General features: G+C 42.1%; 2 protein-coding genes across 3 annotated transcripts in view; one reads left to right on the top strand and one right to left on the bottom strand.

Annotated features, from left to right (window-relative positions):
• Positions 1 to 338: 338 nt before the first annotated feature.
• On the top strand, positions 339 to 15,059 carry Osgepl1 (O-sialoglycoprotein endopeptidase like 1). Of its 2 annotated transcripts, XM_038315534.1 has the most exons (9): positions 339 to 539; positions 1,525 to 1,768; positions 6,568 to 6,955; positions 7,368 to 7,451; positions 8,712 to 9,065; positions 9,795 to 9,925; positions 10,068 to 10,139; positions 11,789 to 11,896; positions 14,305 to 15,059. In XM_038315534.1, exons 1-8 carry the CDS (start codon positions 524 to 526, stop codon positions 11,865 to 11,867), a joined length of 1,368 nt encoding a protein of 455 aa, XP_038171462.1. In that variant the 5' UTR covers positions 339 to 523; the 3' UTR covers positions 11,868 to 11,896; positions 14,305 to 15,059. The 2 variants fall into 2 exon arrangements, with proteins under 2 accessions (XP_038171462.1, XP_038171463.1); XM_038315535.1 differs by lacking the exon at positions 7,368 to 7,451.
• A 2,033-nt stretch (positions 15,060 to 17,092) lies between these two features.
• Positions 17,093 to 18,184, bottom strand: part of Ankar (ankyrin and armadillo repeat containing) — a 40,581-nt gene continuing 39,489 nt past the window's right edge. Inside the window, exon 23 of the mRNA XM_038315247.1 lies at positions 17,093 to 17,340. Coding sequence (XP_038171175.1) covers positions 17,093 to 17,340 — 248 coding nt within the window. The remainder of the gene's footprint in view (positions 17,341 to 18,184) is intronic.

Genomic DNA, 18,184 nt, shown 5'->3' with positions numbered 1-18,184 from the left:
CACTACCTGTAAGTCTGGTGACATTTTCCCTGAGATAGGATGAGGATGTACCCGATCCTTTCTCTCGCGGTGGCAGCAACACTAACCGAAGGCAGGGCCCTTTCTTAAAATGTAGCGCAGTGCAATCAGAACTAAATTCGGACTCCTCTTCACGTCTGCGTGAGCCTGTGGAAGTCTTGGTGCTCGCACACCTTGGGGGGACGCCAGAGGGCAAGCTGGGAGTCTCAGGAGGTCCTGAAGCATTTCTTTACTAATGAGCGATGGAGCCCCAGGAAGCACAGCCGCCCCGAGAGCCGCGGCGCCGCCCCGTGGCGTCACTTCCCGGGGCCGGAGCCCAGGCCGCAGTTTCCGACAGGCGGATGGTGCTGCCCTAACCTGGCCTCTCAGACTTTTAAAAGTAGGTCTAGGCGGAGCTCCTCTCCAGCTCCCCGCCGACAGGGACCCAAACTGAGGAAATCCAATTCGTCTGCGGAGGCCGTGGGAGTCGTGGGCTCCCGACTCGGATCTGCGGGTAGTTCGCTGCATGCCGGTCCCTGCAGGTCCGCTTTCCCAGTTGAGGTGTTCCCATTTTGTTTCTAACCTCAGTCTTGCTCGACCCACACATGTTTTGCAGTGTGGAAATGCTAAGGAGTGTTTATATTTAGTGGTGGATTGCTATCTCGGGGGTGGCGGGTGGGGAGAAGGATTTAAAAGCTTGGGAGTGGGGGACAAGGGGACAAACCTGTTATAAAAAAATGGAGATGTGATTCCAAACATTGGATAAAAAAGTGTCTGCAGTTGTTTTGGCCGGGATGCATTTCTTTTAGAATGAGCTTTATGGGAGGACCTGTTTCCAAACTACAAAATTAAATTTTGAGTGGGCGTGTATTTTAATAAGTGGAACCATGTGCTGTACACTGTTTTGGAGAGGAGGCTCAGGACATGGGGTGCGTGTGGGGGGGTATCTGTTCTATTTGCCATTAATTTTTAAATTTTTAACTTAGTTTTAAAAGGACTATCCACACAACCACTGTACATTAGCATTAGCTGTTGTATAAAGTTCAAGTTGAGCATCGCTTACCTAAAATGCCTGAACCAAAAAGTGTTCAAGTTTTAATAATTTTTTTTAAAAAAAGTGGGATGTGTCATATACATGCCATATCTCAGGATGAGACTCAAGACTAAACGTGAATTCATGTTTTATTTGCATCCATATATATATATAGCCAAAGCAATTTTATATGATAGTTCTAGTGTTCCTTATATTTCCACTAGCAAGTCAGGTGGGGAGAGTGGTTTAGATTTTAACTCTAGGGGATGTTCAACTTGGAATATTGATGATTTTGTATGTTTCTCACTTTTGTAAGACCTAATTTTATATTCAGTGATTTATGGGACCTTTGTAAGATTTTGACAGCTTTTCCTAACGCTCTTATAATTTTGTAAGACTGCATACTTAAAAAACGAGTACTCATTATTTTGTTTAAGTAGATGAATTAATTGCAAATGATAATTCCCAGTCATATTTCTGTGATTCTTTTCCAGGAGTTATCTGTAGAGTAGTAAGTATGCTAATAGTCAGGAAGACAGCAGGAGTTTTTGCCAAACCACCAAAGAGGAACGTTTATGGGTTTTTGAGAAGTCTTCGTGTTTGTCCTGGAGTTCTTTCTCCTCCTAAGCTGGTCCTGGGGATCGAAACCAGCTGTGACGACACAGCCGCTGCCGTGGTGGACGACACGGGACGCGTGTGGGGAGAAGCCATCCATTCCCAGACCGAAGTGCATTTGAAGTAAGTAGCGACCATTTTGGTCGTTCCTGGTTTTCCGGTATTTTTATTTTGTTTTTTTTGAAAAAGAAAAAAATGAAACCATCCTTTTGTATTTATCATGTCTAAAAGTCAAATTTTGATAGTTGAATTCCTACTCGGTTGTGTAAAAAAACCGCTGAGTGCCACTAGATATAGCCATGCCTTGCGATTCAGGTCTTTAATACCAACGTTTCCGTGGCAGGGGAAGGTGGATGTGAGTTCCAGGCTAGCCAGTGCGGCTTCGTTGTCTCTAAACAAACAAACAAAAACCCTGCTGTGGCAATGTCTCATACCTTGTCGTGACTTCTAAGGCCCTGTACAGTCCACAGTGGGTTTCACCAATCCAGTCCTGCTGCCGGAAAAAAGCAAAGCTCATCCCCAGCACTTACTCTGAATGATTTTTCTCTCGGTGTCCCTTTCTTCCTGCATGTATGTTTCGTGGTTTCAACACCAGTCCCAAGAAATCATGACCTGATGGTTGGGGGAAAAAAAAACTTACTCACATTTACACATGTAATTCAAATCAGTACTTAGAAGGTTTTTGTATTAAAGCTTAGGCTTATAAGCCCAGCTGTTTGCAGAGGACCACAGGACTGGATATAAAATGCAAAGTATACCCAGCTCCAGCCAATTGTCACTCAAGAATGTAAGACTTAAGTATCAGAATTTTCAAAAGAAAGTGAAAATCCACATTTTAAATGTAATCTCTAGATCTTTTTAAATTATTGGCGAATTCAAAACATGTTGAAATACATCTGTAGGTTATGAGTTTCCAGCGTTTGAAGAATGAAGTCTGTCTGATACTATTTAGTATTGTCTCACTAATTTTAGGCAAATGTTTTATCCTCTCTGATTTCTTTTTCATATCAGTAAACAAACATAGCAGCTTCCTTAGTGAACTGGGAAAAATTTATGTAGAAAATAAAGCCTCACGATGGTAAATGACCAAGAAGGTCCTTTTGTCGTGTGGTGCACACAGACCTACAAAAAGCTACCAGTGCATGGCAACACAAAGTTAATATCAGTAATTACTATGTTGTGGACATCTTGATTTCTTTTATTTTTTTTAAATGCAGTGAACTTTTGAATATTACTCTCTCTGGAAAGCGTACTCTGATCTTGTCTTCTAAATTAGGTTCATTGTATATCACTATGTGTTACACCTGATTCTGTGTTACACTTTCGGAACCCGGTACAGAGCCCGGCAAGGGCCTGGAGATTGAAAGAGACCTGGGTCATTAAGGAGATCAGCTAAAAGCCGTTTATTCAACTTTGGGGAAATCCTTAAACACGTAGCTGCGGCACAAGAAATTCCCCCCCAGGCAGGTGGGAAATTGCCACACCCTAGATGGAGTAAACAATGCCCTACAGCTAATCACCAGGCAGGGCGATGGAGCACAAACACAAACAATGTTTTAGCTGGCTGACCAGAAACTGTCCTCAAGTAACCCCAGGACCAGGGGTAGACCCGGGCCCTACAACTGTGTCCTGAAGTTTTTCTAATTTTTTTTTTTAACAATTTATACATTCGTTTGCCTGTTCATGATCTTTCTTCCCATCAACCCCAGGCTCTAGTAATGAAGTCTCTGTCTGGGTTGACCTCTGGGCTACTCCCAGTGCCCCTGCTAGCGCAATGTCTTGGCCCCTCAGAGGTCCTCAGTAGAGAGAGAAAGAATGTTACCAACAAAAGACAAGAACATTCTGTTTCGCCAGAGCACAGGCACTTGAGTGGGATGCTAGGCAAGTGTCTTCTGCGATATCATCCACCCAGCTCAACTTAGCAGGAATTGAAAACCTACCATTGTCAGACAGTACCCGGGACACCGTGAGTCCTAATATGAAGACGATATACGATTTTTGCCGGAATCACCCACCATATCAAATGGATTTGCCACCAGTGCTGGGTTCCGGGGTGGGTATTTCCAGGTTCTTGGTGTCTTTTTCCAAGAATTGAAAGGGGATCACACAGATTCACACAAGAATCAAAATGACAGTGCCAGTTGTAAATGATTTTAAATGTAACTACTGTCCAGATCGGCAGCAGGCCACGTGATTAAGAGGCCCCGATTCTTACTCAGGAGTACTTTCCTGGTGTTCAAAGGAGGGATTGGTTACTCAGAGACAGAATTCGGGTGCTTCTTCATTTCGTTTGACAGATTAGATCATATACTCATTTTTTTTTTTTTCCGTTGTGTATGTCGGCTTCCATAGGCTGCTGTTTTGATCACGTGCGTGCCCAGTTATTCATAGGCACAAGACAATAAATAGAAGATTCTCTCTAAAAGGTTAATAGAGGATACAGTTTTGCACATGCATCCAAACTAGTCAGGCCGGGTCAGCCTTTCTGTTCTTCTTATTCTGGGATGTTGGGGATACATTTGAATAAAACCTGTCTAAATTTGATTGCTGCAGGGCCAGAGGAATGTCTACCAGTGTTCAGAAACGGGAGTACAGATAGCCCCATGCAGGTTGGGGATGGAGAGGTTGCTAAGCGCATTGTTTGGAGAGGGGTGCGTATACCTAGTGGGCACAGTAACTAGGCTGCCAAGTGCACATTGCAAGGAAGGATGTGGGCATCATCCAAACCAGGTGGGGATCCCAAGGTACCAAACTGTCTGCTGTGCCTGCCTGCCTCGTAAGTGTAGTTTCACATATAGTTTAGCACTGTGCGTTGAGACTGTGCATATTTCCCGCTTCACCTTGTCTGTAAAATCTGGGTGATCATGATGGCGCTGTCTTCAATACGAATTCCTTTAGAGCATCTGCTGCCGTTTTTTTTTTTTTTTTTTTTTTTTTTTTTTTTTTTTTTTGCGAGTATAAACGGCTCAGTAAAATCTAGCCATAACAACACTCACGTTACTATGGAAACAGTGAACAGGTCTGCAGGATAATGGGGGGGGCGTGGTGATAAAAATCACTGCTTACAAGCATCCCCTTCTTCCAGACCTTCGCGGCCTCACCGGCTCACAGCCACGTCAGCGTTCAGGGGTGCTAAACATAACCCTCAAATACGGCTTGGCATACTTCTCTCCGTTCTCACTAACTTAGTTATTAACTCTGTTGTCCCTCGCCTAGACTCCAGATTTCAGTGATTTCCTTCTTCATTGGTCATCTGCATTCTCCATACAAGTTAAAATGTCTAGAAAATGCTGTCATTAGTTAGTTGAGAATAAGCCCATAGTTTTTCTCATTGTTTATTTTTTATCGTTTAGCGTAATTTCTAGAAAATAAAATGCCAAGGAAGGTATGAAACGGATATAAAACAAGGAAAACGTGAGCGGGAGGAAAGGGACTGGAATTCAAACTCTCTCAAATCCCAGTCCAGGAAATAGTTTCCGTTGGAAAATAACAGTCAACGACAGATTGCTTTCTAGGGTCTTCTGGCATCACAATCTGCCGCGGTCTCCAAGAGTCGGAAGGCCCAGCTAGAAAAGTCGAGAAGCATCGATGTGGAGACGTCAAGGTCAAAATGAATGTGTCAAGGTCAAAATGAATGTTGAAGGAACATTGGGGTGACCCTGCTGATCTGACCTCCACATGCACCCGCCCCCCCATAAATAAGTAAACATGTCATCTAAAAAATGTAAAGTAAATAATTAAATGTTAAAGACATTTTACAAATGAGCCTTGAGTACTCTTGCTGCTAATAGAGAATAGAAATATCAAATAAGTCTATTTAAATAAGCTCTTAAAGTTTTGTTGCAAAATGAACTTATTGATTTATGTACATCCTCGCTCCCTGAAAAAATATATATGTGTAAAACATATATTTATATAAATTATATATAGATAATATAATTAAATAGTCATTGAAAATTTGAAGATTTTTATTTCTATGTATAGAAACCATCCCACATGGTCTTGCTATGTCAAGTATTTTTAAATGATGTTTTGAGACAGAGGTGGATTTTACAGACTTGGGGAACTGCTTCCCTGCCTGTAAGCCAGTTAGAAGTTACTATATGTTTTGCTAGCCCCATTTTGCCTGTCCTTTTTCATCCTGCAGACCGAATGTGAGGCCCTGGGTGTTTTAGACAGGTGTTTTCCCCTGGAGCTGCGTTCCCACCCCTCCCTGTTAACTCTTCCCTCCGTGTTTGGAGTGATCATCCATTGTCCCTCATCAGCTGGAGATCTCCACTGCTAACCCCAAGCACTAGATTCCCAGACTTTATTTTAGGATTGCAAGCTATCCCCTGTCCTCGTCCGACCTCCAGTGCAGTGTGTTTCAAAATAAACCTTCGTAAATCTGTCTTCATATTTCTTACTGCTCATACCTGTTCCTCCCAGCCGTTCCTAGAAAATATGAGTCCTCTTTGATGCCTGGGCCCCTCATGGTCTTTAATGCATTTTAATATAAGTTACTTTAGACAAATAACTTGCTTTGATTTCTAAGATTCTCTCCTTGGAGATTAATTAGAGCTAAATACAGTTCTAGACTGGCCTTCCTTTGCTCATGACCTCTTTGGAATGCTTTATGAGGTGGTTCTGGTGACCTCACTTCATCAGAAATAAACCATAGCAGTCTTGAACACAGGATAAGAAGTCAGCAACAATGTTGAACTCTTCCTAGTCCTGTTACAAAGCTCACAGTGTTAACATAATACTAATCCAGCGGTTCATTTGCACACAGTGTTAGCGTAATACTAATCCAGCGGTTCATTTGCACAGTGTTAGTATACATACTAACCCAATGGTTCATTTGCAAGAATGCCTTCAGGCATAACTTATTTTTCTTCTCTCCTAGTTTTTTAAAGACCGTCTTCCTTCTTTTTTTCCTTCAGAACAGGTGGAATTGTTCCTCCAGTAGCTCAACAGCTTCACAGAGAAAATATTGAGCGAGTAGTAGAAGAAGCCCTTTCTGCCAGCAGAGTCTCGGCACGTGACCTCTCAGCGATCGCAACCACCGTCAAACCGGGACTGGCTCTAAGCTTGGGCGTAGGCTTATCGTTCAGCCTACAGCTAGTAAACCAGTTTAAAAAGCCCTTCATTCCTATTCACCATATGGAGGCTCATGCACTTACCATCAGACTGATCAACAACGTAGAATTTCCTTTTCTAGTTCTTTTGATTTCTGGAGGTCACTGCCTGCTGGCCTTAGTCCGCGGTGTTTCAGACTTCCTGCTTCTTGGACAGTCTTTGGACATAGCGCCAGGTGACATGCTCGACAAGGTACTGTCTCAGAAGTCACTTCGTTGGCTCTTCCAGTTAAATAGCCATATACAGACTAGTCATCTAGGTAGTTCTGAGCAATGCCCCTTACTGAAAAGGGCTTTTAAAAACCACGGCAAAAGGCTGGATGGGTAGCCGGTAAACCACAGACTCCGTGCCAACTTTGGCCATTTAATGAGTTTGAGGCGATCCTAGACCACGCGGCAAGGTCTTCTCTCAAAGATCAAGAGTTGTGGCTTGGAATGGTGGTGCATAATTTTGATCCTAGCTCTTGGGAGGCAGAAGTAGTTGGATCTTTATGATCAGGCCAGCCTGATCGACTTGATGAGCTCCAGGACAGCCAAGGGTACGTAGAGAACAAAAACAAAAAAAAATGAGGAGTTGTGATAACTTTTTTTTTTTCTTCTTTTAGATAGGATTCCTCTCTGTAACCCATACTGGAGTCAAAACTCATGGTGATCCTCCTGCTTTAGCCTTGCATGTGCCGGGATTACAGGTGTGAATCACCACTGTGCCCCTCTATTACAGGTGTGAATCACCACTGTGTCCCCTCTCAATTTTGTCATTTTTTAGCCATTTAATAAAATGGTAATTTTATATCCATATGTAAAAACTCAAGTCCTTTGTAGTTATTGTTATATATTTAGTCAAATATTCTTGTGAAAGTGTTTGGGAAGCTAGAGCATTGTGGCATGCTGCCAAAAGGTCATGATATACAGATATTAGGAGCAGAGCATTGTGGTACAAACTTTTAATTCCAGCACTTGGAGGCAGAGGCTGGTGGATCACTGCGAGTTCAAGGTCTGCTTGGTCTACAGAGTGAGTTCCAGGACAACTGGGGGCTAGCTATATAGTGATACCCTGTGAGGGAAAAGCAAAGACTAACATGGAATTCGGAATCCACTGCATAATTACTAACATCACAGTGGAGTTCCCTTAGAAGTATGGAGCCTACTGCTGTCCACAGAACAGCCGAAATGACAGGGAAAGAATAGGCTAGAATCTTACTGTCAAAGTTAATTGTTAAATAACCATCCTCAGGCCAGGCAGTGGTGGCGCACGCCTTTAATCCCAGCACTCGGGAGGCAGAGGCAGGCAGATCTCTGTGAGTTCGAGGCCAGCCTGGTCTACAAGAGCTAGTTCCAGGACAGGCTCTAGAAACTACAGGGAAACCCTGTCTTGAAAAAAAAAAATAACCATCCTCATCAATTTTCCAACCCCAGGGTAAAGAGAAAAACTAGGAAGACAATGCTTAGATGCTGCTGGTCAGGTTGTTTGAGAGATGCTTTGCCTGAAATTAGCCATAGTCTTTGTATTCATTCAGGATTTTAAGTAATCTTTGAATTCATTATCTTTATGTCTTATGATTTCAAAATGTGTAGTCTATAACTCATTTAAGAATATACTTTTTAATGTCATTTATTACAGGTATTGACTCGCATATTTTGTTTTTGTTTTTGTTTTTGTTTTTTTTTTTTTTTTTTTTTTTTTTTGGTTTTTCGAGACAGGGTTTCTCTGTGGCTTTGGAGCCTGTCCTGGAACTAGCTCTTGTAGACCAGGCTGGTCTCGAACTCACAGAGATCCGCCTGCCTCTGCCTCCCGAGTGCTGGGATTAAAGGCGTGCGCCACCACCGCCCGTGACTCGCATATTTTGAACCATCCATTTATCCCCGGATTAAAGCTAACTTGGTCATAGTGGGTAATCTTTCTTTAATTAATTTATGATCAAAATATATTATCGTTTGTTTTTTAATAGGTGGCAAGAAGACTTTCTTTAATCAATCATCCAGAATATTCTACGATGAGTGGTGGGAAGGCTATAGAACGTTTGGCCAAAGAAGGAAATAGATTCCATTTTACCCTCAATCCTCCCATGCAGACTGCTAAGAACTGCAATTTTTCTTTTACGGGACTTCAGCATGTTATCGATAAACTAATCGAACGGAAGGAGAAGGAAGAAGGCATTGAGAAGGGGCAAATCCTGTCTTCCGCCGCAGACATTGCCGCTGCGGTGCAGCACGTGACCGCATGCCACCTTGCCACGAGGACGCATCGTGCTATTCTGTTTTGCAAGCAGAGAGAGCTGTTACCGCCGGCGAACGCAGTATTAGTAAGCTTCGCCCGCTCACCCCCTAGCAGCGGTTCACTTCCCAGCGTGTCGCTTTGGATTTTAGGGCCTTGTGTCTCCTGCTGGACAGTGTAGAACAATACAGAAAAAAAGGTAGATGTAACAGCTTTATGGAGCATAGCTAGAGCCTGTGTAGAAAAACAAAATCCCAGGCTACGTTTTCTCTTTGAATTTGAAGAGGAATTGCCATAAAGAAACCAGAGTAGCCCTTGCGGTTCGTATTTTTAGAAGACAAGACTGCTATCCTCCGTCTTGTAGTGAAATCCCTTTACATGTGCTTGTACGACTTGATAATCTTCCTATTTAATAGGTCTTAAATCTTTGAAAATGGAAATGTCTGAATTTGGCAGTTCGCAAGATGGGATATTAAAAATGGATATTAGAGATGATGGTTTTGTGAGAGCTGGGTAGCTCCGTGACAAAAACCAAAAGTACAAATGCAGTCTAAAATATTGATGTATTGTGTTTGCAAATGTGGCCGAGACACTTTCCGATACTAAGAAAATATTTAAAATGCTAGCAGTGAATACGTGCTGGCTAAAAACTGTGATTAGTATCTCCAGATTTTTATTATGCAAATACTCATTACTTAGCCCCAAATAGTTTCTTGTTAGATAAAGCTGGTTCTCCCCCCCCCCCCCAGGTGTAGTAACAGCTTGCTTCCTATCCGTATGTGATAGCATTTGATACTCGTCTTCCCTATTCTTTCAGGTTGTGTCTGGAGGTGTTGCAAGTAACCTGTATATCCGAAGAGCGCTGGAAATTGTCGCAAAGGCAACACAATGCACTTTGCTGTGCCCTCCTCCAAGACTGTGCACTGATAATGGCATTATGATTGCGTGGTAAGCCACAAGATGTGATTTATTTGTAATCATGTATTTAACCATTCACGTCTTACCATACTAAATTGCCTTTCCTTCGACGTGAGGCTGTTGATTTTTGATTCGGTGTCATTTTTGCCTTTGTTTTATTACTGTTTTTCAGGAATGGGATTGAAAGATTACGTGCCGGCCTGGGCATTTTACATGAGGTAGAAGACTTCCGGTATGAACCAAAGTATGTAGACCATTTATCCTGTTTACACAAATTACCTTATAAAAGAGAAAGAGAGCCTGGAGTATGTTTTGTTTTTGTTTTTTTACATAGGAAGTTTTTTGTTGATATTCTGGTTGGTAGTTTAAGGAAAATTACTGGTTTTCATTGATACAGTTGAGAAGTAGGTGATATGAAATATTTCTGCTACAGAATCAAATTATAAAATTCTTTCCAAGCCATATATGAGCCATGGCCTGTTTCTATAGGACATGAATAATGTTGGCGCCTTATTTATTTCTTACAGAAAAGTACACATTTTAGGACTGGAGAGATGGCTTGGTAGTTAAGATTGGTCAGTGCTCTCACAGAGGACCTGGGGTCTGTTTCCAGTATCCACATGCGGCTCACAGCTATCCTTCCTCCAGTTTGAGGGGATCCAACACCCTGACCTCCATGGCTCGTGAATGCAGATGGTCTACATGCATGCACTCAGGCACACACATACACATAACATATTTCTAATGACAGGAAGGAAGCCCTCTCTGTGAGCTGTACTTTTGTGGTGTGTAGCGTTATCTAAGGGCGTTTAGTGTATTAGCAGACTTAAGGGAACCATGCCAATGACATGCAGGTACGTTGTAACTGTGCTCCTCCAGGAATCGATGGGAGTAAGCCAGGAGGCAGCTGTTCACCGTGAGCTTATGCCCTCTCAAACCGTGGTTCCAAGAGCAGTTTTTTTAAATTTGCTATCAAGTTCCGTTCAGGTTAGGGAATAATTTAGGACAATTATGTTTCCTAATCTGACATAATTAGATGTGGACGTTATTTCTTCTGCTACTTTGAACTTCTCGGCTCCAGAGAGTGTGCTTGTTGTGCAGATTGTTGATGCTGGCTGTGGATGGCCAGCGTTGAGGGGAGTGTCTGAAAGAACCACTTCGGGGGCTGCTTATCAGACGATAGTGGCTGCTCACTTGTGCCCCCTTGTGGCAGTGTCGAGGCTGGAGCTGATGGCTTTATCCTGCTGGGGTCGGGCTTACCTTGAGCAGTATCATCCAAACGGGGGAATTTGAGGTTTCCCTTTGTTTACTGAGTAAGAATAGATAAGGGGAAGAGCTTTCAGTCTGGAAGAGCAAGGACAGACCGACTGTGGACTCTGAGAAGTCACGGAAACCGCGGGAACAGCAACCGCATGAACAATGTAGGCTTGGCTTATGAGTTAAAATGCGCTTTTCATCTTGGCCTCTGCGAAAGACTGCAGACTATGGCATCTTTTGTTGTGTTTTATGGTCCATTTTAAGGGTTATTTTTCCATTTGCTTTTTTTGGTGTCTGTTTGATAGTTTGTAAAATTCAAGGTTCTGCGTGTGTTCAAACAGACCCTCTGCCATTGAGCCATTGAACTATATATCCCCAGCCTCCGGTTTGTTTTAAGCTTACTAGTTTGCAGCACTTTGGAGCAGGAGAAGTTGTGAATACACCTCACACTTCGGGTTTCTTATGAATGAGGTGGTGTCGTGCATCGCCCTGGTTCGTGTATGAGGATCATCATCACCACCTATGCCAACTCCCTGTTACTTCCACCATTGTCCAGACTCCAAGCTGATAATGTGCAGACGTTGTGGTAGGTTGCGAAGCAAGTATAACGTAATGTGGCCTCTGGTTTTCACGCAGATGTCCTCTTGGAGTAGACATATCCAAAGAAGTCGCAGAAGCTGCCATAAAAGTCCCACAATTAAAAATGACAATTTGATTTGTGATTTTTTTTAAAGGTCTTTACAGGTAACGTTTCAAACAATAAAATTAAGTTTTATCTTTTTGGTATCAAATTATATAAATATATTAATTAGGCATCAAGACTTTTAGTTTGCATGTGTGTATGCCTGTATGTGTCTGTGTGTGTGTGTGTATAAAATTACTGAAGGGACACGTGAGTGTGCATGATAGCAAGGAGTCGTTCACAATTCAGGTATTAGACCAGGAATGCTGTCAACCTCCCTTGAGACCAGGCTTCTCACTGTCTACAAGCTTTAACAGATATTTCAAAAAAAAAAAATCTTTGGGAGAGATACAGTGGTTCTCTTGATTCCTGGTCCCATATAGTGGACTAACTTCTTCAATGAGAGCAGTTATAAAATCAAACAAGGTGTCAGACCCCTGAGTTATGACAAAACCTGACCAACAAAATATGGATTACTATTTGAGCAAGTTATTAGGTGTCATGCTTAGAAGAAGACTATGTGCTTTTGATTTTTGTCTAATTCCACATGCTTTCACACCCATTATTGTTTAAATTGTGTTTACTAAGATGAAAATAAACGAGATGAGAAAGGCTTGTGTCGGATAATTTTCTCTGAAACTTGGTATTGCAGATAGTGTAAATTTCTCAATTTTTTTTCTGTCTAAAGTAGCTATATACTGTTTGGGGCTGTAAGCACGTTCCTACTGGGGCTGCAGATTGGCTCAGTGGTTAAGAATACTTCTTGTTCTTGCAGCTCACAAGTGTCCAGTGGACCCAGCATCCTTTTCTGACCTCCTAGGGCACCAAGCATGCATGTGGAACACAAACAAAAATGCAAGCGAAACACTCACACACATAAAATTTTTAAAAATGATAATAAATCTTAACTTTTTAAAGGACCAATGTTACTCTGTCCATTGATTTGGCCACTAACTGTTTATATTTTGCCCTCTATACTGGACCAAGTTGTTAATTTTGTGAACTTTCTAATCTTTGGTGACATGTTTTATTGAAAGGGTAAAGATAAAAATTTAGCATAGAAAACCCTTTTTGTCAGGTAACTCACTTTATAACATTCCAACAGAAGAATTACAGGCACATACAACCATTCTTAACTAGAATGAAAACGTAACTTATCTTAGTCCTATTTTAAGGTAGCTTCTCAGAAAGTTCTGGAAGTAATTCTTTTATTTAATTAATGATCTCCTGTTTTCTCCTAACAATGAAGCATCTGGAAATAGCCATTACTTAAAATAGCTTCTTATTCTTTGTTGTTAGAATGCTGTTAAAGATAGGATTGGTAAAAAAGTAACAAAGCAACAACTAGTTCAGGAATTCACATTTGATATTTGGATTTGTGTTTTGTATATGTGATTATGAATTAACAAACTTTATGTGACTACTACTATAAGTTCATATAAGTTATCGAGGAAAATTTACCAAAATTTATATTATGAATATATTTATAATCTATGTTTTGAAAATGTTAAAAGTTGTTCCAGGTGTTATAATCATGACTATATATTAAATTACTTCATAATACAAATAAGGGGAAAATATAGCTAACAGAAATTAATGAACCCTGGATAGAGCCATGTCCTTTAATCCTTTGAGTACTTGCTACGAGGAATGGGAAGGAAGGAAGGGAAAGGAGGTTGGAATCAGGGATCAACACCGAACTCTTCATCAACACATGCCAAACTTACCATACAGTGAAACTAAGGACTGGGTAGGTCACTGAGACCAATGTCTCACTCACTAGGACTCACTGTAGCTCACCCTGGTGTTGAACTCTTAGCAAACCTCCTGTATGAACATACAAGTCCTTGATTACAGGTATGTTCCAGCATACATGGTAAAGCTCAGTATGTCCGTATATGATTTTTTTAAGGAAAAATAATAGAATGATAAAAATTAATCATGAAGAGTTGAGGGTATCCTCCCCTGTAAGGTCCAAGGAGCTATGCAAGAGAGGAGACAGAAAGACTGCAAGAGCCAGAGGGGATGGATGGCTCCAAGGAAACAGTAGTCTCCAGACACAACAGGACCGATGTACATATGAATTCAAATGTGGCAGCATGCACAGAGCCTCCACAGGTTCACGCCAGATAGGGTCCCAATGCTGAGAGGGAAAGTGTGATGTGGGGTTCTCCTTTGTATGCTGTGAATGTCTTTTGTCACTATTGGTTAAGAAAGAATCTGCTTTGGGCCTATAGCAGGGTAGAATAAAGCCAGGCAGCAAATCTGGGTGAAGATATAGAAAGCAGGCAGAGTCAAAGAGACACCATGTAGCTGCTGAAGGAGACAGAGGCCGGAACATTACCTAGTAAGCGACAGCCTTGTAATATAAGTGGGTTAACTTAAGATGTAAAAGTTAGTTTATAAAAAGCCTGAACTGATAGGCCAAACAGTGTGATAATTAATATAGTTTCTATGTGATTATTTTCAGATCTGGGTGATGGAAATCGAATTAGCAGTTGCTGTCTACAATTGGTGCCCAACATGGGGCACGAACCCACGATCCTGGGTAGGGAAATGAGCGAGTAGTCTCTCTTTACAGAAGTGTACATGAACTCACGTTCCCTAACCAACAAACTGTCTCCAACTGATCATCCACTTGCAAAGGAAAGGTGATTTTTTCTACGGTGGAGTCTAACTGGCTCTATTAACCACACTTGGGGATAGGCTCTATGCCCGGCAGTAGATGGCCAACACAGAGTGAACTCAATGGCATTTTTGTAGACTTTTTGTCTCACATTGCTTTGTTTGGGCATTTTTGTTTGTTTTACTGGTCTTTTGCCTTTATAATGTGGTTCCAATTTCGTGTTTGTATGGGGTCTGTGGGTGTGTGTCTTTTATGTTTTTTTTTAAAATTCTAGTTTATTGGGAGTGTTTGTCATTTGCCTGTTTGTTCTCTAAAGAGAAAAAGAAAGAGTGTGGAGGTGACTGGGCAGGGAAGATCTGAGAGGAGTGTGGAGAAGAGAAACCACTATTTTATTAAAATTTATTTCAACAAAATATATTTTTTTAGAGTTGGCAGTGATTCTTCAGGAGAAATACTGTTGTCATGATAATCTGGTTATGCTAGTTTCTCAGAAAGTATTTGTGATTGTACACAAAATATCTTGAGCCCACCTGAAGCTACCTCAAGGCTTGGTTGTTCATGATCAGAGGCTTAATAATAACTAAAAGAGTTACCCTTAATGGCACTGAGAAAATGAGTGTCTTATCATTTGATTCACTTCTTCCCTTTTTTGGAGGGCAGGTTGTTTTGTTTTATGGTTTTTTTGTTTGTTTTTCAAGACAGGATTTCTTCATGTAGCTTTGGCTGACCTGGAACTCACTCTGTTTTGGTTTTGGTTTTTGGTTTTTGAAGACAGGTTTTCTCAGTGTAACAACCCTAACTCTCCTGGAACTCGCTCTTGTAGACCAGGCTGGCCTCGAACTCACAGAGATCCGCCTGCCTCTGCCTCCCGAGTGCTGGGATTAAAGGTGTGCGCCTCCACCGCCCAGCTGATTCGCTTCTTTCTAAGATTAAGCATACGTCTCCCTCCACATTTCCTATATTATAATCCATCAGAAAATAGCTCAGAGCAGTTGATAAAGCAGAATTTAAATATTTAAGAACACTTTGTTTTGCAGTGATTAAGAACACAGAGGGGCTCTGTGAAAGCTACCACCATCATGACCATTATTATAGTGACTATTTGTTAATATTCATGGTCAATGCCTACTGCGGCCCCGGTAGACAGGGAATTACAGAAAGGCCTTCAGAGTATATGGAGGCAGAGTGAGTAGAGAAAGGGGGCGGAGAAGTGGAAGCATCAAGTGAAACCTTGCTTGCATTTATCTTACCTGTCTACTGCTGTAAACTAAAGGACCAAGGCTTGCGCCTATTAATACGGGACTTTTGAGCAAAGACCTCATAGAGTTCTCAGCCAAAAGAATGTCCTCTCCAGGGCTGGAGAGATGGCTCAGAGGTTAAGAGCGCTGCCTGTTCTTCCAAAGGTCCTGAGTTCAATTCCCAGCAACCACCTGGTGGCTCACAACCATCTGTAATGAGATCTGGTGCCCTCTTCTGGGCTGCAGGCATACACACAGACAGAATATTGTATACATTATACATACACACGCGCGCGCGCGCGCGCACACACACACACATATATACATGAATGTCCTCTCCAGATGCAGAGTCTAGGCTCTTTCTGTTGATAATGGGACAGCTGCAGTGGCCACACATTTAGTCAGTCCCTTACGTGCCTGACGGGCAGTGCTTCAGATGTTAGGTTGAGTATTTCCATGTTAGACATTTCAGGTTTCGTAAGGCTCACACTTTGGAATGCTTTTATTTAACAGCTTACGTGTTGTGATAGTGTGACCGTGTGGACTCTTTAACGCAGCATACCAACTGAAAAATGTTTTTAAGTCTTGAGACATAGAGATACATAGATACACATATGTACGTGTATTGAAGCGGCCTAATGACATCAGCGCAGCCATGACAGGCTGCAAACTAACAATACTGAGACTGGGCCTCACCGTTACAATAACCAGGAAAAGTCACAGACAGTACCCAACGGGAGACCAATCAGAACTGAGACAAACAAATACTAGCTGCTTCAGAACATAGAATCGCTTACCAAACTTGTAGATAGGTTGCCGGTTTCCTTGCGGCAAAGCCACTACCAATCCCTGTTTGACAAGACTTCTCTTACCTCATTCCTGCCCAATCAGGAGTTCAACCCCCATCTGAATCTAGAATTCCCCTACCCCCCATCCTTTTCTCCTTCAAAACCCTGCCATAGCTGAGCTCAGTGCTCTCCCAGATCCAACCACTGTGCCAGAATGGACGGACAAACGGACAGACGGACAAATGGAGATCCCAAGCTAAAGCTAGCAATAAAGGCTCTTTGCTTTTGCATATGAACTCGGACTCCTGGTGGTCTCTGAACGTGGGGGAGGGGGCTCATGATGCAGGCATAACAATATACAAATATATTATCTGCTCATGACAGTTGATAAATCTTATGGGTGTAAGTGGAGGCATCATCTACAGAAATTCTACTTATTTTTTTTTTGAAGCAATAACTAACTTGATGTTAAATTCCATGCGAACACTGAAAAGAAGATCTGTTTAGTATTAACATAAAGCCCTTCCATTCAAACAACACAGACTTCATCCCCTGAAAGACTACTCAAGAATCATTTCATGTTCAAATGCTTTCTTTTTTTAATTACTAACTTTCTGTGGGCTCTGGATTAGCTTTCTGCTCTTGCTGCTTAAGCTTGTTCAAACACACTATTCTTGGTCTTGATACATTTACGATATCGGATGAAACTCCAGATGAAAAGGAGAAAATGTTGTGGTGAACATTGGTGTTCTTGGGTTTTCTGAAGAGCCCCATGAACTTAGTTACAGGAGGAATTAAAGTCAGAGAATCCTTTGGTTGGATTTTCGGTCTTGCTTTTCTTCGGTGCTCTCTCCCTGGAAGTAAGAGGCCACAGGTAAATGGCTCTGAAGTCAAGGGCCCCAACTATAATGTGATTACTTACGATTTTCTTTGCCTAACTAAAATGGATACCAGCTTTCTGCAGATACTCCCGAAGAAATGCTCCTTTTCTCTTTTTAGAGAAATTTTATTTTGTGTGTACGTGCACACGCGTGCACACATGTGTGAATGCATGCAGTGTGTGGGTGCCCACTGAGGCTGGAAGAGCGTGCCCCATTCCTCAGAACTGGACTTACAGGTAGGTGGCTGTGAGCCGCACGTGGATGCTGGGAACCCAACTCAGGCCTTCTAGAAGGGCGGCATTTGCTCTTAACCACCGTGCTGTCCTCTAAGCCCTGCTGTCTTCCTCTGTTTGCTTTCCTGTTCTCTTTCTGAACTAGTGATATCGTAGATGTTCCTTACAGGACAATGTACTCTGACATTGGCCCTTTCTAAGGTTGGTAGATTTAAGCTGTGCGTGGAAGTAATTCGTGTTTATTCCCCGTTGCAGACCTAATAAGGCCTTGGCTAGGGGGCTCGGGTGTTGATTGCATGCAACGTTGTTGCAGAGGCCCACGCTGCATCCCCAGCATGCATACAAGGCCCTGCACAACCTCCTGTAACCCCATCTCCACTGGCATGGAGTTCCTTCCCACAACATAGGTTCTGAGGAACAAATTCAGGTCATTAGGCTTGTGGGCAAGTACTCTTACCCATTGCTCCGTCCTGCCAGAGATCTCTTTGGCATTTGATAGTAGGGAAGACCTTAACTGATTAATGCAGACTTATAAAGGGAAGGTGTCTTCTGTGTGTGGAATTACAGACCAGATGCTTTCTGGA

This window comes from Arvicola amphibius, chromosome 18 (assembly GCF_903992535.2).
Source record: "Arvicola amphibius chromosome 18, mArvAmp1.2, whole genome shotgun sequence".
Classification (NCBI taxonomy): domain Eukaryota; kingdom Metazoa; phylum Chordata; class Mammalia; order Rodentia; family Cricetidae; genus Arvicola; species Arvicola amphibius.
The sequence above is the reverse complement of the archived record's forward strand: the minus strand, read 5'-3'. Positions and strand labels throughout refer to the sequence as shown.